This window comes from Amblyomma americanum, chromosome 9, assembly GCF_052857255.1.
Source record: "Amblyomma americanum isolate KBUSLIRL-KWMA chromosome 9, ASM5285725v1, whole genome shotgun sequence".
Taxonomy (NCBI): Eukaryota; Metazoa; Arthropoda; class Arachnida; order Ixodida; family Ixodidae; genus Amblyomma; species Amblyomma americanum.
In genome coordinates this window covers 141,933,584-141,959,725 of record NC_135505.1, presented here as the reverse complement: position 1 = coordinate 141,959,725, position 26,142 = coordinate 141,933,584, and the positions used below count along the sequence as shown (strand labels likewise).

Below are 26,142 nucleotides of genomic sequence, written 5' to 3'. Positions count from 1 at the left end.
CTCGCGCGCTTTTCCCACGTGTTTATATACAGTGGTCCGTGTGTGCGCGAGTCGTCGGCTTTATTTCGAAAGGTGGTGGCGAGCTTTGAGGCTGGTTTCGGGGTTACCTTGGAAAGGGAGGATGAAAGGCGTGAGAAAGGCGAGAGATGGCGCCACGAGGGTGGAATAGGAATCGCGGTTGGATTGTTGCCTCCCGTTAATCGCTCGCCGCGTTCTCATGCCCAACAATTCTGCACAGAAGCATTAAACTTATTAGCGTAATTTATTTATATATTGCAAGCTTTCACTATAACTGTTAATATATCCGCACGTCGCCCGCCGGCAGGCTTGGATTTTTTGTTTTTGCTATAAACGTTTTTGCTACCGTCAAAAGCATTCCCCATTGATTTCCTGTGGCGGTCTTAACTGCTGGGTGGGAGCGATGGAAACACTGCATAAAAAAGATTTTGCTTCATACAGGAAGAATGGACCGTTACGTTCAATATGTCTATACCAGTATCTTGCGGTTTAATTTTCAAAATTCTTGTCTACGAATGTTGGGCATGTATACGGTGATCGGCGTTCAGGGCACTTTGATGGGAGTAAACGTTCCCGGCGTAATGCGTCGTGACAGAGAACTCTCATGTTCACGTGTTGGTTAAAAGGAGTGTTACTCAGGAAGAGGCGCCTTTCACGAGCCGGTTCTACGTGGTTATACGGTCACCGTGGGCCTGGCTAACGTAAGCGTTCAAGTGCGCGTTCAAGCGAAAACCCATTCATGTTTATTTCATTTAATCACGGGATCCAAGAGAAAAGGACAACACAAGTAACGAAGGCACTGCTCGATTGATATCTTTTCACCTTCACTTAACGCCACGCCAGAGTCCCCTAGCGTTCTTCGTCAAAACGAACTGACCAGTGGATATCCGTAGCTGGACTCCTAACACATTTCCACGCCATTCTAACTCGACCGCACCTCACTTTCCAACTCTGTAGCCCCACCGAGGGGGCCGGCCGCCATGTCAACGCCACGCGAAGCCAAACGCTGCCTCGCAATTAAAAGAAGAGCGCCTGTCTGATTTTTACTTCGGCACTACTTGAGGTCTCGGACGACACCGTTTTCTCTTTTCTCGTACGTCCATCATACACCCTCTCCATACACCCCATCTGTCACCTGCACCCTTCCCCGGACATCTTCGGGAGCTAAGAAAAAACGCAACAAATCCCCCCGTTGCGCCTATAGCTTCGCTCTGGTAGTCAGCCGCAGTACGCAGAGTAGGTGGGTGGCGCTCTAGTAATTCGCCGCACGTGGCCAGGCTGTTTGAAAGAAAGATGGCGGCTCGGAAAGGCCGTCCGTCCTGTCTTGGCCGGAGCATCCAGGAATGTTAATTAACAGGCCCGCCGTGGGCACTTGCTTTCTTTTTTTTTTGCTTCCCGCCTGATTAGTGCGTGCTCCCGTCCCTGCACAGATATGTGCAGCCCTGCACATGCGTATAGAGAGTGGGTGCGGTACAACTACACTGCCTGCCAGAAAGCGATGGCACAGTGGAACCACATTGAAACGGTGATGTCCTTGGCCCTCAATCATTATTTTTTATTTGTTATTTATTTACATATAAAGGCGGCCACCGCGGTGGCTCAGTGGTTATGGCGCTCGGCTGCCGGCCCGAAAGACGCGGGTTCGATCCCGGCCGCGGCGGTCGAGTTTCGATGGAGGCGAAATTCTAGAGGCCCGTGCACTGTGCGATGTCAGTGCACGTTAAAAGAACTCCAGGCGGGCGAAATTAACCGGAGCCCTTCACTACGGCGTCCCTCATAGCCTCAGTCGCTTGGGGATAATAAAGCTCCATAAACCATATTTGCAGAAACATCACTCAAGGAATATATCTCGCTCAAGGCAACCCTCGTGCATTAAGCCGTGGTCCCACGAAGCATCAGATTCGTAATAATCCACGATTGGCTTTCTTTGCTGATTTCTTTGCCGAGGCCTGTGAGAAAGTTCTACAGCGGCCCGTTCAAAATGACCGAGGATTAAATCACTGTGCACGTCTTCGGTCAGGCATGATGACCTAATATCGGCGCACATAGGATTACCCTTTCACGAAACAAACAAGGTGTTTGGATTAAAAATATAAAGTGAATTTCAAGTGGGACTTAGTTGTTAGTTAGCGCATTTTCGGATATGAAGATCCTCAACATGGTCTGCCACAGGGTTCAAATATTTTAAATTCTAGAGAGTAAAACAAAATAGAGCGCCAATAACTGGACTGGACTGGAAGGCTTCCATCCGAACTCTATAGAGAAGTATTCAGGAGAATGCGTGTTTTACTTGGCGGTTGACCGAAGGCGAATATTCGTCAGGCAGTTTCGAAACAAGAAGCTCCTATTCCACGAACGAAGCGTCATTACGTTGCACCGAATTGACCAGCCGAACGCAAGCGCTCGCTGGCTGTGCAAAAACAGTACCTACTTCGAACGTAGCTCCAAAGGACACTGTTGGAATGATAGTGGACACTAGTGCAATTGGACACTAGTGTCACTAGCGACCACTAGGGACCTAGTGAACGCTAGTGATTACTAGTGACGTAATGAACACTAGTGATCACTAGTGATTACTAGTGACCACTAGTGAACATTAGTGACCTAGTGAACACTAGTGACCTAGTGAACACTAGTGATTACTAGTGAAGACTAGTGACCTACTGAACACTAGTGATTACTGTGAAGTAACACGGTGGTTTGGGCTAGTTGGTTGCTATTCATAATGCAGGCAAGTTTCGCAGCATGAATAAAACGCACACAGAAGACAAGGAACAAACAAGAGCACAGCCTGTTGCAGCAGAGTCGTGTCTTGTTTGTTCCTCGTCTTCTGTGTGCGTTTTATTCTTGCTGCGAAACTTGTCTGCATTATGATTACTAGTGAGCACTGTAGGTAGTTTTCACTGCCCGAGTGATACAGCTGCTCTGGCGAGGTTGAGTGGCTTTTCAAGTCACTGCACCGAATTTCTCCGGCGCATGATGTTGAGTGACATTCGTTCGTGGCAGTTTAACGCTACCGGGATAAGCGTCGGCCTGAATGAGAAGAGATGAAAAAAGGTCGGAATGCACCGAAAACTGCGATATCCACTGTGGACTCCCAGATTGCATTTCCTGCCATTCACTTTCTCTGCTCCCTTTACTAGCGTGACTTGAGAGATATGACGTCTAGAAAAGAAGGAATGCGATGGTAAAAGCGTTGGGGAGGGTCTGAACGAGGTATAGTGCTCAACGAAGTGACATAAACCAGGACTGCCTTATAGAAGCGCCAAGCGGTCACGAGGTGTTTTTTTTTTCATCGTATATAGGAGCAGTCCAGATTAGAGGTACTGAGAAAAGTATCAAAATGTCAAGCCAATTTCACTTCTCAGACCGGTATGCGAGCTGCGGAAATTACGAAACAGTGAAATTAGTGAAAAACACCATCTGCTTCAATACAGTAAAAGTTATTTTCCAGAAATGCTTCATAATAATGGGTCAGCTCTAGTGGAGCGAAGCGACAACTAATTTTTAAATGGCTTTCAAATCCAACTCATCTGCGTAACTTCTGCGTAAAATCATTTAGTAGGTTGTGAACTTACCAGTGCATTAGATTTTTGTCTCTTAGTTCTGTTATTGATAATTCTCGTTGTTTTATTTTTCACGCCGTTGTGGATAGACATTGTATAACTTGTATTAATTTTACTCCGTTAATGTTTCTGTTTCTTGCCATTTATGCTTCAATGTTTAATTATGTCGGTTTTGTATTTTTATTCCAACGATCCATATGCTTTTATCTGTTTTTTGTTTGTAGTTTCTTGAATTTTTTTGCTTATTTATTTCTTACTTTTGAATCTTGCCTGTACCTCCCCCCCCCCCCCCCCCCATGTAATACCCTCAAATTGAGGGCCTTTAGAGGTATTTTGTATAAATAAATAAATAAATAAATAAATAAATAAAATTCAGTACCGATTCCCTGATATACTACCGCCTTGCGTGCGTTGTAACTTCTTATTTCCCAGTGGCATGTACAATTGTTGTCCTAACCTGTTTAGGTATAATGGCTGAGAAGTGCTCAGGGCCACCTCATGTTCTCAAAAAGAAAAAGAAAAAAGCAAATAAAAGGGAGACTGGGAGAAAGAGCACAGAATGAGCATGACCTCCGCACAAAAGAGATGCATGCAAAGTGACCATTATATGGACCTTAGACTTTCAAGTTTCAATTTCTGCACAACAGGTGGCCTATGATTCTCGCAGCGCCTTCTTTGGGGCTGGTTGACTTATGGTAAAGATAGATCACATCACAGAGCAACATATGAGGCAGCACAAAAAGGTAGCCGGGACTTGCGCTAATTCACAAGTGCTTATTCTCCGTCCAGCTAGCTGTTCGTGCTGTCGCATGCGTCGCGCTATGAAATAATTCGCCTTTAACCACATGTGAGGCCAAGGTCTCAGGATATCAGACTTTACATTAACGGCATGCAACAGGAAGCTGCCTCATTGCCACATCGCGTTCACGGTGATAGGGCGGTAATTGTTTCCGGAGCAGCTGCGGTGTTCCCGTGGGTATTGTAGACACTTAGGACTCTGTTTATAGTGAAGCTGAATGTCCCCATTGAGGATGGAATACATGCAACCGGGGTCTCCATACTCACTTGGGCACCATCATTTGGTTACCTTGAACAGTGCTGCACACAAATACAGGCTGACAGAGCAATGAAAACTGGGAGCAGTCGCCCCGACTCTCCTAATTGAATGCTTTTGCCTGGGACGACGCTCTCCACGGCCACGAATGGCCTTTCTTTTTATTTTTATTTTCGAACGGGAAAGGGGGGGGGGGGGGTGCGTACGAGCGTTTTTCTCAACTCGAGCGCGGGATCTGCTATTCGCTCAGTGATGGGTGTCTTAGCATTCGTAAATCGTTGCGTAAGCGCGCTGTAATTGATGACGAGGCGCGTCGGAGACGACGTGCACCAACGTGAGCCCTTTGGCGCGAAGCGCATTTATTTTCTCCCTACATTGGACGCGCATTCGGCACCCAAGTGTCTCGTTAATTTTTCTTACTGTTCTGTTTATTCACTGAAACCAGCAGAGTGGTTTTAGCATTCATGTGGGAGGTGCCAGGCCAGGTTGTTTAGGCGGGAAAAAAAGTTATATCACATAGAAAGGGGAGGGGGGCGTGGATATATATATATATATATATATATATATATATATATATATATATATATATATATATATATATATATATATATATATATATATATATATATATATATATATATATAATTGGCTTTTGGGCGGGAAAGGAAATGGCGCACTATCTGTCTCATATATCGTTGGACACCTGAACCGCGCCGTTAGGGAAGGGATAAGGGAGGCAGTGAAAGAAGAAAGGAAGAGAGAGGTGCCGTAGTGGAGGGCTCCGGAATAATTTCGACCCCCTGGGGATCTTTAACGTGCACTGACATCGCACAGCACACGGGCGCCTTAGCGTTTTTCCTCCATAAAAACGCAGCCGCCGCGGTCGGGTTCGGATGGGCGCAAGATCCTTCTCTTTCTATACGTGCCCTTTCTCTTCGTTCACTTTCAGGGAAGGTACACTCTAAACAAGAATTAACTCATATAGGAGTAAAAATGGGACTAAGCTATCCTCCAGTGCCCTCCTTTTTAGTGGCAAAGCGTGCTGCCCAAGGCATGGGGTAGATTTCCGTCACTAAAAATGCGGAATACTTATGGTTGGCAGCGGAAACAAACTCCCTCTTAAAGAAATGCAAAGTTCTACCAGTTACGAAGATTTTAAGCAAAGTTTCAATATTCTCTGTTTGCTAACATCAAGACCTTCGGTTCCGCGTTTAAGAGCCCCCTCCCATTGCTAATTGCGTGACATTACTAAGCTTTGCAGTGGAAATATTCCCCCGTTGCCAACAGTAAGCATTCCGCATATTTAGTGATCCAAATTTACCCCGGGACTTGAGCAGCATAACCTGCCCCTAAAAAGGACGGCGCAACAGGGTAGGTTACTCCGTTTGTACTTCCATATAGATTAATTCGCTTTTGGAGTGCATACGCACACTGTGCCCCCTTTCGGTGGCAGTTACCACCATGTACCTTATATTCTTTTCCCATTATGTCTCGGTTCATGCTTTCAAACGCAACAGCGAACAGCCATGTGATTAAAAATTTAGGTCACGTGCTTTGTGTTCGATTCCTTCATTTTGGCTTTAAATTTTTCACTGTGTATTTGAAGAGAGAGAGGAGTTAGCGTCCATTTATTGTTTTCACAGAGTTCATCGCGCTCCCGAAGTTTCGCAATGCTTGGCCCAACGGTGTCCATAGCGGCACCTTTGACGCACTGAACGAGAACTTCTCGTATAGGAGGTGCTTTGGTCCAATGAGAATCTATGACCGTAGTCTAGCACCCACCATCTCGCAGACTCACAATTTTTCGTGAAGCTCCGGCCAACAAAGACGGGCTGATTATAGTTTTTTTTCCCTCTGTCCTAAGACAAACATTTTGGTGGTGTTTTGAACTCAATTTTTTCGTAAGCACAAAAATTCTTGCATTATTTTCATTAGTCTCCTGTCCTAAAAAACAATCTCTGTCACGACGTCAGTTTATAACTGAGTCTCTTGCTACGACAAAGGCTATGCATATTATTGTAGGAATCAGTGTAACTCTTCTCAGAGCAGGTCTTATACACCCCGATTTCAGCACACTTCCTATCTCGACTTTATCATACGTCTTCAGAGACATCAGTTGTCTCCAACTTCGTAACTGGCGCTCTTTTGCACGGGACTTTGCATTGTCCCAAAGCTCCGGTCTCGCGACATAGGCACTTCTTTCGCGACAACACAAGACCGCTCAGCAACAGAAGAAAGTGCTCTCGCTTCAAGAATTTCTGTCTACATACGATATGAATGAGTAAAGCTTCTGATCGCACGACACAAACCCTGGCTGTGAAGACAGGAGACGAGGACATCCTTCTGGGCCCTTGTGCATGGACAGCGCCGTAGCCATTGAGCCACCGCAGCAAATTGTGGGCAGATTTGCTTCTGTTGCGCCCCCCCCCCCCCCCCCCCCAAGTTTTCTCTTTTAAGTCGCTTGCAACGTTTCTTCGAAAATCCACTACGTTGCTAGGCACCGTCAAATATAAGGGTATGCCAGCTTCGGCGTATAGCACAAAGGCTAGATTTCGCGATGATGCAGGCCTGTGCTATAGATCGACGTACTGCGGAGACGGCTTTTCCATTGATACGCGGCATATCCTCGAAAGGGATACCGGCGTATTGATCGCTTGGGAATAAGAATGGCAAAGAAAGGTCTTTGACGGCGTCTCCTGGTGGCGTATCTAGGAAACAAAAAAAGTACGAGATGAAACGGACGCAATGTATCGACAAACTTGCATGATTTCCAAAATTCTTCGTGTCTTATAATCGTTTGTAGGAGTTGCTGGCAGCCTGCTGCACACATCTTGCTCGCCTTTCCGCGTTTCTATGGTAGTGATTTCACACGGCGGTTTGTACATTTACGGTATAAAATTATCGAACCACCAGTCAAACCACACAGCGAGGCATGGGAAGAAAAATGATAGGTGTAACTTTAAGAGACCGGAAGTGGGCAGAGTGGGTGAGGGAACAAACGCGAGTTAATGACATCCTAGTCGACATCAAGAGGAAGAAATGGTCTTGGGCAGGGCATGTACTGCGAAGGCAAGATGACCGCTGGTTCTTAAGGGTAACGGAGTGGATTCCAAGAGAAGGCAAGTGTAGCAGGGGGCGGCATAAGGTTAGGTGGGCGGATGATATTAGGGAGTTTGCGGGGATATGGTGGCCGCAGCTGGCAAAGGACGGGTTAATTTGAGAGATATGGGAGGCCTTTGCCCTGCAGTGGTTGTGGTCAGGCTGATGATGATGATGATGATGATGATAAGTTTTTATTAGTTCGGTGATTTGGCGTCTGGTTCACTCAGGTATTTACCAATGAGGGACTGTGGCTGGGAATTTCTTTCTTCTGAGTTCTGACATTGCTCAAGCCTCCTCTACACATATGTTTTACCGGGATTTAAGTGCCTAATTTTCTTTTGATTTATTAACCTCGTACCTCCTTTTGAAGGACGATACAGGCATGAAATGAATGAATTGATTTTGCCTCGTGTTCAGGTATAGCGATCATTCTTGCTCCCAATAAAATGCGACTCGAACGAGATGTCCTGCAACGTAATTGTACCTTAAGATGACGAGGAATATGGGGCAAATGCAGCTCCGCGCGTTTCTTTGAAACATTGCACTTTTTTTCTGTAATATTTTTTACGTGTTTTCAATGGACAATAGCTTCTGAATTCACACTTACTTGGGAGTTCAGTAAAATCTGGAAAACGGACCACCCAGCTCGATAAGCATCGTCAAAAACCACCTGCACCTGCATAGTTCAAGCGTGATGCAGTAAATAATTCTTTTCTACTCTTGAAGCAATTATATTCCGCTCAGACAACATGCAAAGTTAGACGCGCTTGCACTTGGTTGTGTCTTCGTGAGCTTTCAACCTGCGGTTTTAATATTGCTAATGTTATAATAACTTTTTTTTTCACGCGGTACCTCGGGGTAATTATTTTCGCTTGCCACTCGCAAGCAGATCATCTGTTTGGATTGAGGGCGCTCATTTAAGTTAATTCCTTTTCTTCTTTCCTTGGGGGCGTTGTGAACATTACAGGCCCTGTTTCCACGACCAGTGTCAAATTAGTTACAGCAACAATGGACCTCTTATCTCCAGAATAGATAGTGCGCTTCCCTGAATTAACTAATAACGTCGTGTTGTTAGCGACCAGCCACGGTGCGACAGTTGTTCCAACAATAGTTTTTGAAACTAGGTCGAGCGTTTCACGTTTATTATTTTGAAGTTCCGTCCCGAATGCGAGAGAAATATATCTCTAATTTTAATAGGTTAAAGAAGAAACAAGAAATGGAGGGAGATTGTCATCTCTTACAGCTTATAATAAGCAGCCTCTAACTAAATTTAACCATCTCTCCCAGGCGCTCGTATTGTTATTATTTAACACTCGCACATTGGTGTACTAAGGAAGAGATGCCGTGATATAGGACCAAGTGACATCCTTTTGCCCAGGATAGAGCACGCAGTTATGCACCCGGCCCTCCTAAGTCAAAGCAAAGCCATAGAGCACGCATTTGCTTTTTCTCTAGTTTGTCGTGACCCGTTCCGGAATGCAGCTCCTTTGCAGTATGATGCTTTGTTGCTTTTTGCATTCGCCAGTTTTTCCTCCGTGGAAGACAATAGAGCCATATCCCATGGGGGGCAAACATGGTGGCGGATTTCTCGTAAAGCACCTTCCTCCGCGATTCAAGACAAATGACTCCAGAGCCGAAGGAGAAGAATGTGATGATTATGATGTCGAATGCGCGATGCCTGCTTCCTGACCTAATCACTTGCGATGCCGTGAGAGGAGGGGAGGGGGGTGTATAGCTTGCCGCGGGGTAGCCAGCCGGGAATCCTTGTTTACGACCATTCCGGCCTCACGAATCGTGCCCCCCCCCCCCCCATCCTCTGTGCCTTCTTTGCCCCCTGTATACTGTACCATAAGCGGCATACGCTATGGGGCGGGAAACAGCGAAGTTCACTGTCTTTGGCCGAGGGGTCGCGTGGTCGTTTGTCTTAAGGCTGAGCCGTGGAATCAAGCGCCGTGTTGGCATCTATCTTCTCGTATGCACGCTTCGATGCCATTCAGGCTGTTTCCTTCGTTTCTGTGATTTGTCGCTGAGGGGGACAGGAAAAAAAACGGGGAAAAGAATGGGAGATAGAATCGGGTGTTGTTTCGTGGTCGTCAACAAGTAAGGTTGAGCGACCTCTGAGGTGAACGCACCGGCGGCGAAAGCGTTCGTTTTGTTTGTGGTGAAGGAATATCAATTGAATCGTACTCGGAAATTTTAGACAAGCGCATTTTTGGAGCGTTAGTTCTACTGGTCGCCTTTCGAGCCTCCGAGTTATGCTGACTCGACGGATAGAATCAAGGTGGCGGCCTCCAAGTGGTTGCCATGGTAACCGAGGTGGTTACGTGATGAAATAGAATAACAGGCGCCAGCGTGATGCCCCGAGCACCACAACTCGAACCTAAACTATGTCGATCCGGTATATATATCCCTGTCGGCAGGCACCAAAGTCGGGCCATTTAGGCACTCTTACGTGTCGTGAATCACTTCGGACTTGGGGAAAGAAAGCTTCTTCACTTCGCCACTTTGGAAACTTCGGTTAAAAACGTAGTTTCTCGCCGCTTGCAAAATGCTGTGGACCTTGTAAAGTCTTTTCAACATCCAAATTTGCTGCCGAAGGTTTTTACCTTGCTGAGTGCATTGAACACAATATGTCACCTTGTTTCTATAAATAACCGCTCGCCCTTCATTGCATTTCAGATCGGCCGGGTGGCAACGCTCGTCGAACGTGGAGAGGTGAGCTATTCTATGTTTTGTTTTTTTGTTCACAAATTTAATATGTAACCACGAAATTATGTTTTATTAATATGAAAGCATCACTAGGCTAAGTCGGCGAAAAGGTGTCCGCAAAATGTGGAAGCAAAATGTAAAGGCGAGGTTGGGGTGTCCACCGATATATCTAGATCTAAGAGCTACTGCGCCCATTCCTTTCGTCAAAAACGTTTCCTTTCATGAAAACACATGCTTTCACATTCCTCCACGTAAATAGACTTAAAGCCCTCAGAATTTTCGCCTACTATTTGTCCGCGGGCATGCATTTGTGCCAGACGACAAGAAAGACTCATTTACCCTGTTTTGTTTTGGTTTTGTCCCTGAAATATGATGGATTGCCTATGGGTTGCTTTGCTATAGCAGCGCCCGCATCATGAAAACTACCTACACTACTTCAGTGCACTGTGCGCTATAAATAATACGAAATTACCGACAATGCATAATGCTGTCTTAGACGACGACAGTGTTTGGCGTCACTCTTAAATATTTGCTCGCGTGTCATTACTGAGGAGAGTGCTATAATGACACTTCATTCGGCCTATAGTGCACTCACAGTGCACCGACAATGACAATGCAGTTGCATCGCATCGGCAGCGTCGTTCAATGGGGCATGTGTAGTTATGACGCGCTGCTTGTGTGCTCTATGCCATAACTTATTGGCAGTAAAGTGAATGCTACACAATCGTCACGTGACAGCTTTCAGTGGTGTGTGATTGGCTAACGTTCGTATGAGAACAGCCCACTTTGTGAAGCCGTCGTCCCGAGCTCGTTGTCTTCACATAGCTAACAACAACTTTCAAGAAGGAATACACCTATACCTTAGCGCTGCCTATTCCTTGGTGTTATACAATGTCCAACATTCTTGGGCAAAAAAAAAATTAATATTGCAAAACTGTACGGTACCGTTATAGAAATATTGACGGTAATGGTCCATTCTTCCGATATGTAGCAGAATCTTTATTTTCAAGTGTTTCAATCGCTCGAATCGAACGGATAAGACTGCCATATAGAAAACCAATGCGGAGGTTTTTTGTCGGTTGCAAGAACGCTAATAGCAAAAAAAATTCAAGCCTGTCGACAGAAGATCTGTGGTAATATTGACTGTTGCAGTGAAATCTTACAGTATGTGAACAATTTGCGCTGATAAACTCTTTCCCGGTCAAAAATGATTTTGTCCGGAATTGTTGGATGCGCTTAGTGCGCCAATGACTAGGGCTGTCAGCTCACAGAAAACCCACTGCAGAATTGGAAATACAAGATTTAAACGTACAATCCCAACAAATGCGGTAAGAACGAGCGGCGGACAGATCAAAAACAGCAAGTCACCCTGCAGCGGGGAACAAAGCTAACAAGAATTACAACATCTAGCTCCGCAATAGACGGAAGCTATTACCCGAGAGAACAAAAACCATCGTTCACGGATGTCAGTACACAGCTCTTTTTTTTTTTCGTTTTCAGTAGGAATGGTTTGTTACTCTCGGCTAATAGCAACATACAGGCGGCCTTCTGTGGAGGTCGTTGCATAAGGTCGCGGGGGCAGAGGTCACCTCCTGCAAGTGCTCTGTGCAGCTGCTGACGCCTGTCGATGGGGCATCGTGCGAGTAACGTGTGGGTCAGTCGGCTGCACGACCGCCAGGTCCAGATGTTCTTCTTTTAGTCGCTGCTTCGTCGCTCACCCATCGGAGGGTGTTCCGTGTGTACCAGGGAGCATATATGGGTATCGCTGTTCCCCCTGCCGGGCTTCCCCCCCTCTCCATCCACACAAGCGTCGCTGCGCACCCTCCTCCTCGTCCTCACTCTTTCCCTCTCCAAATCCACCGAGGTGTGCCAACTGAGGCGAATGAGCCACCGGCTGTCGTCGGCGCGTTGAAACCCGCCGGTACACCCTGGCAGGAGAGGAGGAGACGGGCTCTAACTATTAAAGCTCACCTGACCATGCGCAACTGGGGAAGAGGGCAGGGCGGCAGGCTTTGAATGGGGGATATCATAGACGGCGTCTGTTGTGTGAAGCGGAGTGAAATAAAAAAAATGCAAAGATGGCGGGCGGGCGGGGTCGAGGGACTGGCCTGAGTTCGCGTTTACGGCAGCGTAAAAAAATTAGAAGTCATAAAAATTTTAAAAGTAGTTTTATAACTTCAAAATTACGAAAAAAATAGTTCCGACACCGGGAATCGAACCCGGGCCTCCTGGGTGAGAGCCAGGTATCCTAACCACTAGACCATGCCGGAGAACTGGAAGGGCACCATCGTGCTCTGCTTATATTGCAGACAAGGAATTTTTCGGGTTGTGTCCTTTGGAAGGTATTGTTGGGGAGGGTGTCAGGGGCAGTACAGTTATCGCTGTCGCTTCTACAGGCCGGAGGTAAAGAGTTGATTCTGCGGTCAGTGACATTGGTCGGTCAGTTGTTTTGATCCGGAATGCCGTTTTATTCTTTTCGCGACCGTGTGATCGAGAGAAAATTTTATTGCAAAATATTTTTGCTTTCGAGCACGGGACTCTTAAACGTTTCAGGCGTCATTTATCTTTTTTATTGAAAACACATTTTGCTGCCTAAAAAGCATATCTAGGCCCCAAGAAAGTCAACTGGATTGTTTTCGGACGGAAAATACTAATGATTAATTTTTACAAACAAGAAATTTCTTAGAAGCTGCCAGAAGTCTGTAACTGTAATATTAATGCACCTTGTTTTATGTATACAACACTATAGGAATACTGGGATCATAAGGTGTTTCATAGTTGCTCGTAAGCAAGAAATCCAGAAAAAAAGGGTATTAATGCTTGTGGCAAAATATGTCGGCAAGAGAACGGCACAGGACGGGCTACCGAGCTCACTGTTCCGTAAACTAGTTCTTTCTGCGATTGGTAGTTAGCATAAAAGAGGGCCTATTTACAACGTGTGGGATGCTAAATTTGCCTTAATCAACGAAATCAGTGCTAGCTAGAGCACACCGATAAAAAAAATAAAACTTTGCGGCTTTCTTAACCACGTAAATTCATGTAGAAGACAAGCGATAACACTTTTGCCCACTGCCAAATATTGGTAGTATACCATAGCCCACCTAAAAAATGAATAAATGCTGATTAGTGTATGGATTAAGGTACATTAATGGGGATTAGTGGATGAATTGAGGTCGATTAGTATGCGGATTAAGGTGTACGAATGGATAAGGTTAGTATAATCCCTTACGATAATCCAATGGAAGGTACTCGAACACTGCAGTCCTCAGATTTTCATTGACGCTGCTGATGACGTCACAATCTTCTGTACGAAGCAGGGAATTTCGTTACGGGGAGACACAGTGGTTTTTGCAAGACGACAACCTCAGTTCTATGGCATTAAAAACGGCGAATTGGCAGTGTACACTACACTACAAAAAGCGAATTAAAGGATTCATTCAAAAACCTCAGCACTGGCGGGCATCTCCTGCGCTCGGTGTACCAGCACATTTTGGTGTCCTCCAGAACTCGTGTCCGGACCCGCCGCGGTGGCTCAGTGGTTAGGGCGCTCGGCTACTGATCCGGAGTTCCCGGGTTCGAACCCGACCGCGGCGGCTGCGTTTTTATGGAGGAAAAACGCTAAGGCGCCCGTGTGCTGTGCGATGTCAGTGCACGTTACAGATCCCCAGGTGGTCGAGATTATTCCGGAGCCCTCCACTACGGCACTTCTCTCTTCCTTTCTTCTTTCACTCCCTCCTTTATCCCTTCCCTTACGGCGCTGTTCAGGTGTCCAACGATATATGAGACAGATACTGCGCTATTTTCCTTTCGCCAAAAAACCAATTATATATATAACTCGTGTCCCTTGTTTCTTTGCTGGCTCAAAAGTCAGCTTGCAATTTGTTCCCAATGTTCCAGCAGCACTGCTAGTGCCTAGTTGCCACGGCAGAGGAGAAACCTGGTTCGCACGTGGGGAAGGTCCTCCCTGAGAGGCTCTCTTCCCCTCCTTCTTGCCTCTTCCCCCTCTCCCTCCTCCAGTGCCTACCTGCCACCTGCTCTCGCTCGACTTCACAAAAACACGGCAGTGCACCTCGCCGCGACCCCAAACTACACCGCGCGGCACGGAGGGTACGGTCCTTTCCTGCTTTTCTTTTGCTTGTCCATTCATTCCGCCACACCTAGCCATAGTTACCTGACCCGCAATCCCGCATTTCCCCCCCCCCCTCTTCCTGTTCCCCTCTTCCTCCCTCCCCCAGGCCCCTCCCCCTTTTCTTCTTGTTCGTGGGTCCGTCTCCCCCGGCTCCTCGTTGTCTGGCACCCTATGGGGAACCTGGCATCAGCTGCGTTGCTGGGAGCCGCGGTGGCCAAAGGTTTGTAGGCCGCTCCTCAGGAAGTGGGGAGGAGGAGAAGGAATCGAAGAGCGGACCAGATGTGCTGGCTGCTGCTGCGGAGGGCGGAGGGGGAGAGGCAGCGGGCAGTGTTTACTGCTTGCTGTTGGGGCTGCTTACTTCATCCCGGCCTTCTTGTTTCTGCAACTTCTGCTGTTCTGAGCAGAGTACTTGCGTGCATTTAGAGGGGAGGAAGATGCTTCGGGCTTCTTCACCGAGGATGCTGCGAACGCTGCTTTATTCCGGCACTTAGAACGCCTCCTGCGCGTGGTTCGTTACGGGAAAGGCCCAGAGCGTCTGCACGATCAGTAGCGTCATTTTTGCCTCTGTCGGTCACGATACCTTCGTATCCTAGGAGCGCTGCATCTTTGGTTGCTCGTTAATGAAGGAAATTTCACTTCGTACTGCGTTGAGGTTCTTTCAAGATATAGGAGAACTGGAAGTCATCATTCGGTGCATGACCCAGATGCCTGGTGAGTGGTAGTGACTTGCAAGGCACGATTACGTGGCTGACAATATCATTCCTCGGCTGGTTCTGTCCTTCCAGGCGAGTGGTATCCTTAGCTTGTTTTTCCTTTCAAATATGAACTGAATTTTATTTTTGCTGTTTTTCGGCAACGGGCATTGTTCTCTATTGTTGTCCTTCGGTCCTGGCTTGTTCGCATGTGTCTTATTCTTTCTGGTATGGTTTGCTAGTGGTTATTTCAAAATGAATAAATGCCTTTATTGTGTTCTTTTTTTTAATTCGTTGCTGACGAACAGCAGGGAGATGCACGCCGTGCGTATAAACCCAGTACGAGGCCGCGCTGTCCTTGCAAGGGCACACATTCGAGACGATCCGGGGCTCGCCTCGGAACTATCAGCCGGGGTGCGGTTGCACGGCTGTTTCTTTAGCCCTCAGTGTCTCAAGATACCTCCTTTTATATCTCCACTTTTTGTTATATCCCTGCTCATTTTTTTTCTTTTTCAGTGCTTCTTTCTTAACCCAGCCTCTCCTTTCTATCCTTGTCCCGATTTCGAGACGCAGTGCACCGCCTTTGCTTTCTCATTTTCTTATTGCTGTTCTACGCTGGACCCCCCCCCCCCCCCCCCCATCGTCTGGGAGGAGAATGGCCCCCACAATACAAAAGGGACGCACCCACGGCTCCTCCTTCGACCCTGTGTGCCAAGCTCTCGAAGGCTTCTGCTACCCCCGTACTATGTATAGGGAACGGCGATCGGGCGTTTAAACCTGGGCTGTACAGCGGGTCTCCCCTGCTTATAAGGGATACCGTATCGACGCGCATTTATCAGGCACCTATAGAATCGTAGCAACCCTTTGTGCCTCCTCTCGTCTGGAATTCGCAAGGCCCACGTTAACCGTGCCAGCGAGAAAAAGTCTAACACTCGAATGTGTAAGGAGCCGACTTACGGCCTAAATATTTTATTTCATGTGAGCTTTATGAATGCTAGCTTCAGCTAAGTAAATAATTTTTCCAGGTTTGTAGCTACCATAGCAGCGCCGCATATTACGTCATTAGCATTAATTGAAAGGAAAACGTTTTTATAGCTTTTTAACTGTGCATCTTGGTACCCTGCCCTTACAAAAATTTTTAGACAGTCTATATAGTGTCGATTGATTTCTGTCTATAAAGTCTATAGACTCTCTACAGGCAAACTCCAGAGAACAGTCTATAGCGAATACAAATTCTATAGAAAGTCTATAGAAGTCTACAAATTTATTGCCATACAGATTTAGAAGACTTTTGTCTATAGACAATCTGCAGACTATGAATAAACAAAGAAATATCTATAGGAAGGCAATAGAGTCTATAAGACGCCTATAGACTGTCTATAGACCATTTTTATACGGGTGGAAAACTGCTGATCGTTAGTCCTCAGGACTCGCCGCTATAAGCAGAGTAGAAATTTGGAGCTGGGATACAGAAAAGTTCATGAAAACTTTATGGACGGAAGTAGTAGTGCTTGTATGCGTGTTAATGCGGTACATGCGAGGGAGTTTTGCCCAAGGGTGACACAGCATCCAAAGCGGGTCGTCCCCTGCGACTACCCGCGTGGGGCACGAAAGCGGAGGGATTCGGGATCTCATTCTTTTGAAGCGAGGGTGGGTGGGTGAGGATGAGTTGAAGGCGTTGTATTGGGTGCAGAGGTGAGGGGTCGTGACCCGCCGACCGGCGACCCAAGCCACCTGTTGTGTTTGCTCTCGCCCTCGTCAATCGTCTCCGAGGTGTGCCCATTAATTCTAGATCGAAGTACCGCCCACCACAGGAAAGGGGCTGCACTTTTATGCGACCTAAATCAATCTTACACACTTTTTTTTCAATCTTTTTCAGAAAAAATTACTTGTGTCACATGATCGACCAGCTTAAAAACTTACAACTTCGACATCTTCCGGCTCAACGCCCCTTCTCGACAAATATTACGTGCTAAGTCTTTGCTTGAAAAGTTGTGATGACAGATTCTCTCTGATGCCTCACTGGTAGATATTGAGCTTTTAAGAGGTGGACCTGTTTGTCCTCGTGTCACTGTTCATTCAGTCGTCAGGTGCACTGCAAACAATCCGCGAGATCGCACCCTATGTTCGTCGCTAGCGATGCTTTGATCTGGTGTCGACACCTGCATTTGTGGTGGCAGGATATATAATGGCTGACTCGCGATCTCTTCTCCTTCAGGCCATGTCCCTTGCCCTCCTAGGCATTTTTTCTTATCTATACGTTTTGATCACTGTCTACTCATCCCCAGCACACAATTGTAACTGCCTTTCATGTTTTTCTGAACACTCTATTATTTCACCACATCGCTATGCTGATGTACCAGTCCTGGTTTTGTTCAGTACGGTTTCAGTTTTTGTTTTCAAACCGTCGTCTCCTAACATCTGGGGAATAAACAGGAGCTGCGTGAAGTGGTGTTCCTCTTTTTGTGTGTTAGGTGTGCGAACATTGTACCCTAGCGAAAAGACGACCAAAAGTTAACTGGCCCAATTCGTTGCTGTTTTAACTGTTGGTGCTTGCTTGACTTTTAAGGCGTGAAGCACTGTCCCGTGAAAAACTAGTTTTGAAATCGTTTTAATTAGATAACAGTTAGGTTGTCTTGCAGACACCCGGTTTCTCCGTAAGGAAATTCCCTGATTGGTCGATACGGTCATGACGTCATCAGCGCCTCGGAATTGGAAAATCTGAGTACTAGCATGTTCGAGCGACTTCTATTGCATTATCATAACCCGATTCCACTTTAATGCAACCACTAATCACCACGAATACACATTAATCCACCCACTGATCCACCCACTAATCCACCTTAGCCCAATTTTGGGGGTAAGCTTACTTCCAAATTAGGGAAGTCTTTTGGAATATTGGGGGGTGGGCGAACTTCCCAATGCCATTGCATTTTCTGCTTTAAGAATAGTTGAGGCAGCCCAAAGTTTTTTGTTGTATAAATACGTATATTAGAATCGTACCGAAGAAAACCTCTTCCCGAATCTCAATTTGTCACGCTAAGACGTGGCGTTCTCACGCGATGCTCCTGACTGTTTCCACATAGAGCTTCAATCCAATCGTCCATACGAAATCGATGCGTGACTTGACTTGCAAAGCGTTTTCTACACATTTCCCATCGTCATATATGTTTATTTCCAGTACGCATGCCTTCAGCTCGCATAAATATTCACCTTACTTATGTATTCTTTTTTGAGACGATGCGCTCAAGTGAACGTACAGCGCAAACCAGCCACGTGACTGAGTGTGCATCCTTAAAAACTAGTCACGTAGGGATGACCGCAAATTCGAGACACAATATGCATTCTTCTTTGGGGCCACAAGGAACAGAATAAATTTCATTTCGATATTTACTACTTTTCTTTTCCCGTGAGCACAGCTGTGTGCGCTATGGCCTATTTGGTAACGTGCCGGACTCCGTTACTTTTATTTAATACGATGATTCTCCGTGACAGCTTTTTGTGGGGCTCTTTAGCATCACCCTTCTGCAGCGGATTTTTCACTGCCGCATCTAAGTCTTAACAAAAAATAAATTCAAAAAATGTAAGAAACGAAAGAGCGAACATAAGCGAGGATGCGGGGTTCGGATAGAAATCCGAATTTATGAAGGCGCCTGGCTCACGCATCCCCGTGAACCGGCGCGTTTCCAGGCTGCGACTTCAGTACCCTTTTTGTGCGTCATGCAGCTGGAAAGGGGGGGGGGGGGTGTAAATCTAAGACGCCGCTTGTGACGTCTTAACTACCGCGGGCACTTTATGCGGGATTTCTTCACACTTAACCTTACACTCCTATATACTGCGCTTCGTTGCGCGCGTTCACTTTCTTGAACACTCTAAGCCGATTCAGGTGACGCGTCAAAGAAGTTGGCGCTTTGAGAAGAACTAGGAACGTGCAACGCGTCTTAGCTTTTTTGGATAAGGCTCAGCTGACGGTTTCGGCTTCAAGGAAGCAAGGTCACTTTGTGAAAAGGTTTGCTGACTTCTATTGAGCAGAAAGCAACACTGTGTGTATGCTTGCAGCAAGTATCTACGTTATTGTACACGTTTCTAACAGTAATCCTCTGTCGTAATCATCGCTCTCTGTAGCTTTTGAGTTGAGGCAGCTTTATGCGTCTTTGAGTCATTCGCTTGCTACTTCCTCGGTTTGGCGTATTTCGTCCGTGACGACGTATTTCTTTTTCAAGTCTGCTTGCAGCCTTTGTAAAAAATTCCTAAAATAATTTTGTAGAAAGAATTCACGCAATATTCACCGCTTTTATTTCGGCCTTTGAATTTACCTTCTCGGTGGTAGAGATTGCCTTTCCGCTTTCGTTCTTGGTATTTATAATTTGCCTCCTTTAATCGTTATCGTATTTGCTCCTCTCGGCCTGCCAGTGAGTTCACAAGGAAAACAAATTCGGCTCACAAGAACTTTTTTTTTTCTCACTACAAAAATGCTTGCTTTCCCTAAATCGAGCGAAGGAGATTTGTGCAATTTAGCTCACGGCATGAATTACAAGAAAAGAGGCCCACAGAAAAGAAATTTGAAAGTGTGTGTGAGATATTATCATGCCGGGGCACCGAAACACTGCATTGGAACCACTGATGCACATCAGGTGACCAAAAGCATCAACTTCTAATATCGCTCTCCAGTCATTGCTGCGCAGTGGTCGAACACTGTACACAAGTTTGCCGCCATGTGCCAAGCCTCAGAGGCGGCTCTGCTTCGGCGTTGGGGGTTTAAAGAATTATGTGCTGTTTCAATCGATAGTTAATTACAGCAAAAACACGAAACAGCAGCAGCAACCACAAAAAAAGCCTTTTGAGCTCCCCCTAGCAAATAGTTGACCTCCAGTAGCTACATACAGTGCTCTCAGCAGCAGAATACCCTAGGCCGTTGTAGTATCACGTTTATCTCTAACCAATAAGCCTTTCCTGTGGGAAGTTTTAACCTCACGTGACCATGCCACGCCAGCTTGATCCCACCTGGCCTTGATTTGCAAGCGTAACATAACTGCCTTTCTCACTTCCAGACACTGTTTAGTGAAAAGACATTTTTATTTTCTGATTTTCTACATTACTTGAAAGCACGTTACGAACAGTGCTTTGGGGAGACTGGACGCTATATGCGCAATATTTAGTGAGAGATGCTCCTGAAGATCACCATCACAATTTACGTGAGCCTAGCGGCTGGTGCTGCGTTTGCAAGCAGTTCATGCGTTTTAATCAAATAGAAATTAGGAGGGACTACAGGCATGCCCGTGGGAAGAACGCTCGACTCGCAGGTGCATCGACGCACATCGTTCTGGGAGTGCGTCTACCTGCGTTTATGTCGTTTTCCTGGTATTAAGCTTGACAGCCGTGGGTTGCGCCAGTCGCTAGGTGGGCGTGAGTATACATCTGCACTCGCAGGATGTACCGATCCATTTCTCGCTATTCTTTCCGATGTATACACTTGAAAGCGGGCCCTGTGCACCGACTAAAATTTTCCGACGTACAAACAACCCAAAATTCGGATCTTCCGTGCCATTGTTAGTTCGGCGATCGGTCACACAACCCGTTGTCAGTTTCGCGCAGACGGCTTGACGAGTGCGCCGTTTCGAGAGCGAGGTCTTTTTGAGCGTGACTGCGCGTTTTGTATACATTTTGAAAACGCAGCTGTTTCGTCCGCGGTCACGGTCGTTGCGACCATTCGTTTTCTTGTTTTTGTTCTGGCAGGTCTTTCCTTTGTTTTATTCGAGCAGCGTAAATGCTTTCTGCTCCTGTGTGTCACGGGGCTGCAAAGCTTTTTCGGTGCGACACGTGGTTCTGTGGCGAGCAATTAAAAGAGGAGATTCAGACAGAAACAACTCTGCCGGGTTGGTCCAAGTTAGTATTGTTGCGACGAGATTCACTATATTCGAGCTACCAATTACGCGCTAGGGCCTCAAAGCGTTTAATTATTGAGGAGTGTTTGGTTGTTTTAGCGAAGCGGTTGTCAAACTGTTACAGAAATGCCTGGCTGCGAATCTATTGACTGATTCGTTTTTTTACTGCCGTTCTATATGCTGGCAACATCAGTAATACCTTATCACTTCTCTGCGGCGTGCTAGGCTGTAGCAGTTTGCCTGCTTTCACTTCTGCTTGAACATTTTGTCTTCGAGGTTTTGAGTTCCTGTTGTTTTGATTAAAAAAGAAAGATTAGCTTTATTAAAAACACCTTCAAATGGCGTTCTAGCGCTTGGCAAGTTACTCATATAACGCAACTTTTTCAATAGATTATTCAAATGTAACCGGACGAGGTTTGGCTTCACTGTGCTAAACGTCGACAGTGACGTCATGAAGAGGGCTTAGTCGGGCTGGTTGGTGCATGTTAAAATATGTACCATTGTAAGAAGGTTTCCTTAATAGTTTCCACCACTTATGTAATACCCCTCTAATTGGGCTTTCAGAAAATAAACTGAAATGTTGATGGAAACGACCGAACAGCGGTAATAGACGGGACCGAAAAGGAGTGCGAAAACACATGCGCCGTGCACGTGTCTGTGTTCCTCCCTTCTGTCTCACCTGTTAGAGCTGTTAAGTCACTGCCTGCATAGCTTTATAGTTTAAGAGGAAAGGTAGAAAGTGACCTAATGGCGACTGCTCCCACGTGAATATCTTATTGAGCGGTTTTCTAGAGAAATAGTTAAGGAAAGGGGAGCTTGCGATGTTTGCGAAGTTCCCTGGGAGTTAATTAAGAGCCATATATTCGCAAACTAAAAAAAAACAAGCATGAGTTTTCTTCATGCCCCTTGGAGCTGCAGCATGTCAGGGCTGAAGAATCTGGCGCTGGCCGCACTAGACTCTTTGGCTTCTGCACTAGTCCGAACTCGCGATTTTGGGTGATTTGCTGGGTCACGACAGCAACAGGAAGCTGTTGTGACATTATCTGCCCCCATGAGACGAACAGCTTTTATTGACGACGGGAGTTATGAGTATAATTTCGTTATTCCCTTTAATCTTCCTCCTCTCCTTTCCACCTACTCAGAACAGTAGCTGCACACGGCAATCATATTAAAGGCAACGTCAATGGCCTGCTTTGCATAAGGGTTGTTCATCTTGGCTGCGTATATCTTGCTCTACCGTCACAGTGACGAGGTAGGCCTAAAGAAGCCGAACTGGTTTGGTTTATGTTCTATGGGGGTTTAACGTCCCAAAGCGACTCAGGCTATGAGAAACGCCGTAGTGAAGGGCTCCGGAAATTTCGACCACCTGGGGTTCCTTAACGTGCCCTGACATCGCACAGTACACGGGACTCTAGAATTTCGCCTCCATCGAAATTCGAGCGCCGCGGCCGGGATCGAACCCGCGTCTTTCGGGCCAGCAGCCCAGCGCCGTAACCAGTAAGCCACCGCGGCGGCCAGAAGCCGAACTTCCTTATAGATCCCTGTAATATTCAAACACATCCTGTTCTCACCATTCGCTGAGCGTCGCGTGAGTGTATTCTTTTACGCCCCGTAACTTTCACTCCCACGAGCGAAATGCTCATTTTGTACCTTTCTTTGTCTCGTTCTCTCGCCTAGGGCCAGGTGTGGGGGCGAGCCTTCCTCCTTCGAGACGACGACGCCAGCTCGCGAGCCTCGCTGAGCTACCTGGACGAGCGCGAGGCCCAGCTGGGCGGGTACTCGGTCCGCTTCGTCCAGTTCCGGCCCAGGGACCCACGCGAGGATCCCTTTCCCGCACTGGTGTACATCGCCACCCCGAGCAACCCTCTCTACCTGGGCCCCGCCGGCCACGTCCAGCTGGCCGACGAAGTGCTGGCCGCCCGAGGGTTCTGCGGGGCCAACGCCGAGTACGTCCTCAAGCTGGCCCGCTTCATGAGGGAAGAGGTGCCGGACGCCTGGGACGAGCACCTCTTCACGCTCGAGTCCGTGGTGAAGACCAGGCTCAAGGACTCCTGGAACCTTCTACAAGAGATGAGCGCCTACGAGGCCCCTGTGTCATCGAGGGAGCAGTTGAGGTTGTCGTCCTCGGATGACGAAGGCGGAGAAGCCGGTGACGTCGCCGGAGGAGTGGCGGTGGCCGCAAGCAGTGACTTCGCCTCCCAGGTGCCTTCGAGGAAGTTGAAGTGCCTGAACATATGATCCAGTGCCACCTTCCACTTCTTGAGATTCGTCCCTCTTCCGTCCTCACCCTTCAGTGTCGCCACCTCACGGCCAAGAAGCACTTCAAAACGTAGAGAGGGAATCGTATAAGCTGGACAACACGTTTGTGGCTTCTTCTCACATCCAGCCAAAGTGCAGAGGTGGATTGGTGCACTGGACGGGCGATATGCCTGCTTCGGATAGCAGTGACTGCACTTATTGATCTCTCGCATATCGACCGGAAAGAGATAACGTGTCTGGGCACGCGGTGCTGTACGTCTAATGGCAGTGCGGTTTGTCCAGGACAGTCCACCGAGTCCACAACGGGACTGCCCATGTTCATGTGGGCGGTGGTTGACCTTGTACCATTTCACTGATCTCTTGAGTGACGGGTTCTGGACGAGTCTTGCCGTAAAGTCCGTGCTGTTTTCTGTTTTTCTTGGGTGGTTAACCAATAGTGCATGTGTTTTGTGGGTGGCATATGGCAATCGCTTAGCACTCTTGCCTGTCTAATAAAAATCGGCAAAAACTGAATGACTTCTGAAGCCGCTTTAAAGATTTTTTCTATGCAATTGTGTCACCCCTTTAATGGGGTTTCGTCTCAACTAACTTACTGTTGCGCTCCCAGCAACCTATAGCATTTCAGGACGCTGACATTCCGCAATTCCGTTATTGGTGTTGAATATTAACCAATAAATCGGTACTTGCTGTGCAAGAAACGTGCCACATCGCAGAAACTTTTCACATGACACTACAGTGACGTGTGCCACCCGTTTGAAAAAAACAAAAACAAATGTGGATGCTATTGAGGCCTCACACCTTGGGATCATTCTTTTTTTTACAATCAATTTCTTTCTTATTTGTCTCGCACATTCTCGCGCGATTTTTTATTTTTTGAATTGCAAAATGCGTGACCTCTTTCTGCACGAGGACAGTCAATGACCAAAGAGCGCACGACCTGAATAAAGTGAAACACAACAATTGACTCTTTATTTTTCGTTATCGCACTGTGCTTAACAACAAGACTGATTAGACCCATTTTCCTAACGCAGTCTCCTCAAGTCTTTCGGCTGGAAAGGCTAATTTCTATTTACTTGCGCCAAACGTGCTTTAATGAAGGACTCAAGCCCAGCCCTTCTAGGTAAACGAGTTAGGTGTAATGTGGCCTTTGAAGCAGGCAGCCTGTCAATTCTTGCGGGGGTGAAATGGTGAAGTTTTCAAGCCCTGTGTGTTGGCTACCACTTGAGACAGGTTTATTGATGTTGCAGTGTAGCCATGGTCAACTTATCCGACCAGCGACAGTGTATAGCTGTCGTAGAAGCTAATTGTCCGTCGCCTTCGAATGCAATCACTCGCACTGATAGAGATTACAGGCTATGCGTAGCACAGTACTCGTATACAGAGCTTAACCAAGTGGCCTGAGCAGAAATATCTTCGGGCACCTATTGTTTGATTGTCTAACTCATGCCACATGTATAATGACCGGTGCTGAAAACATCCCCTTAAATCCGTACACCTGCTGCTGTGGGCCGTAATAGTCTCACTCTCCTCCCCATGTGAGAAATGTTCTGTGGGGAAAGCCAGATCGGCCCTTACCACCTATTATGCCGGAATCGCTATCAGTATTTTTTTCCCAACAACTTCAGCTCTTTTTTTTTTTGCAAGGGTCGGGAACAGCCTGTTTAATGTAAGTTCCTGTTACTGTAGACGCTGCGTATTTTTGTGTGGTGTGTTTGTTTACTGAGTGAGATTATTTATTATTTATTTGACTTTCGGTGTGGATAAGGGCTTTGGCTGCCGGTTTGCCGTGCAGTGCGCAGGACGTGGTGACTTGATTCTTCCACATAATACTGACGCCTGCAGGCAATACTTCTTTATGACTTCCGGATTGCCTCAAATAACTTTGCACAAGTATGGTGAAACCCTTGTGGCACATGAAACCAGTATAACTTGCACATTTGCCGTGCTGCTTGCAGTTTTTTTAGTTGTCACATTTTACTACACACCACACTTTCAGTTGGGCTCTGGAAACAACTAACACTGTTGATGTTAAGTCGTCGTTGAGGTACATCCTTTTAAGCGGCACGATTATTTCTCATGCACATAAATGGGTGTCAGTAAAGCAGGGGCGAGGTGTTCAACTGTCTTGCTCGGTGTGTCGGTTGAATATTTTTTTTTATTTCGTGCCAAGAAATCAGTGACGCATGTCGGGATTGAGGTTACAGCTGCATTCCCTCTGTCGCATCGTCTTCTGTGATAATCTCTGTTCCTTCTCACTGGTGACTGTGTGTGGCACCGTTGTGCAAGAACCATGGTAATGAAGGGATAATCAAACAATTTATATTATTTAATAAAAGTCGCTTTCACGAGTCAAAGATTGTCTGTGTTTTTGCTTGCGTCAGCGCGTATCATGTTATGCGTGCCATAGGACCTCACCAAACGCTTGACATATCAACAAGCTGAGTGCATTCGACCAGCTCTGTGGGTGAAAATTTCGCACAGGCTGCTAACACCCAATCGCAATCCTGGTCCTTTGTTTGCGAGGAAACTATGAAAATGCAAAGAAAAACAATGGAAAAGGTGCTGACTACCATCTCTTCATAAGTCAGGGGTGAACAGCTACGAACTACAGCAACCGACACTGACTACCACAGCTGGTAGACAGCGCCCATGTTATTCTAAGCAGGTCTTATAGCCACTCATTGTATGTGTACACTGTTTCCTCAAAACCAAAGAGTTCGTGAACTCA

At 46.7% G+C, this 26,142-nt stretch overlaps 1 protein-coding gene and 1 non-coding gene across 2 annotated transcripts in view; one reads left to right on the top strand and one right to left on the bottom strand.

Annotated features, from left to right (window-relative positions):
- LOC144104666 (glutathione-specific gamma-glutamylcyclotransferase 1-like) overlaps positions 1 to 25,762 on the top strand; it is a 34,050-nt gene extending 8,288 nt beyond the window's left edge. Inside the window, exons 2-3 of the mRNA XM_077637806.1 lie at positions 10,420 to 10,455; positions 22,833 to 25,762. Coding sequence (XP_077493932.1) covers positions 10,420 to 10,455; positions 22,833 to 23,393 — 597 coding nt within the window. The 3' untranslated portion in view covers positions 23,394 to 25,762. The remainder of the gene's footprint in view (positions 1 to 10,419; positions 10,456 to 22,832) is intronic.
- TRNAE-CUC (transfer RNA glutamic acid (anticodon CUC)) lies at positions 12,648 to 12,719 on the bottom strand. The gene has a single exon. It is a non-coding gene; the product is annotated as a tRNA-Glu (tRNA).
- Positions 25,763 to 26,142: the final 380 nt, after the last annotated feature.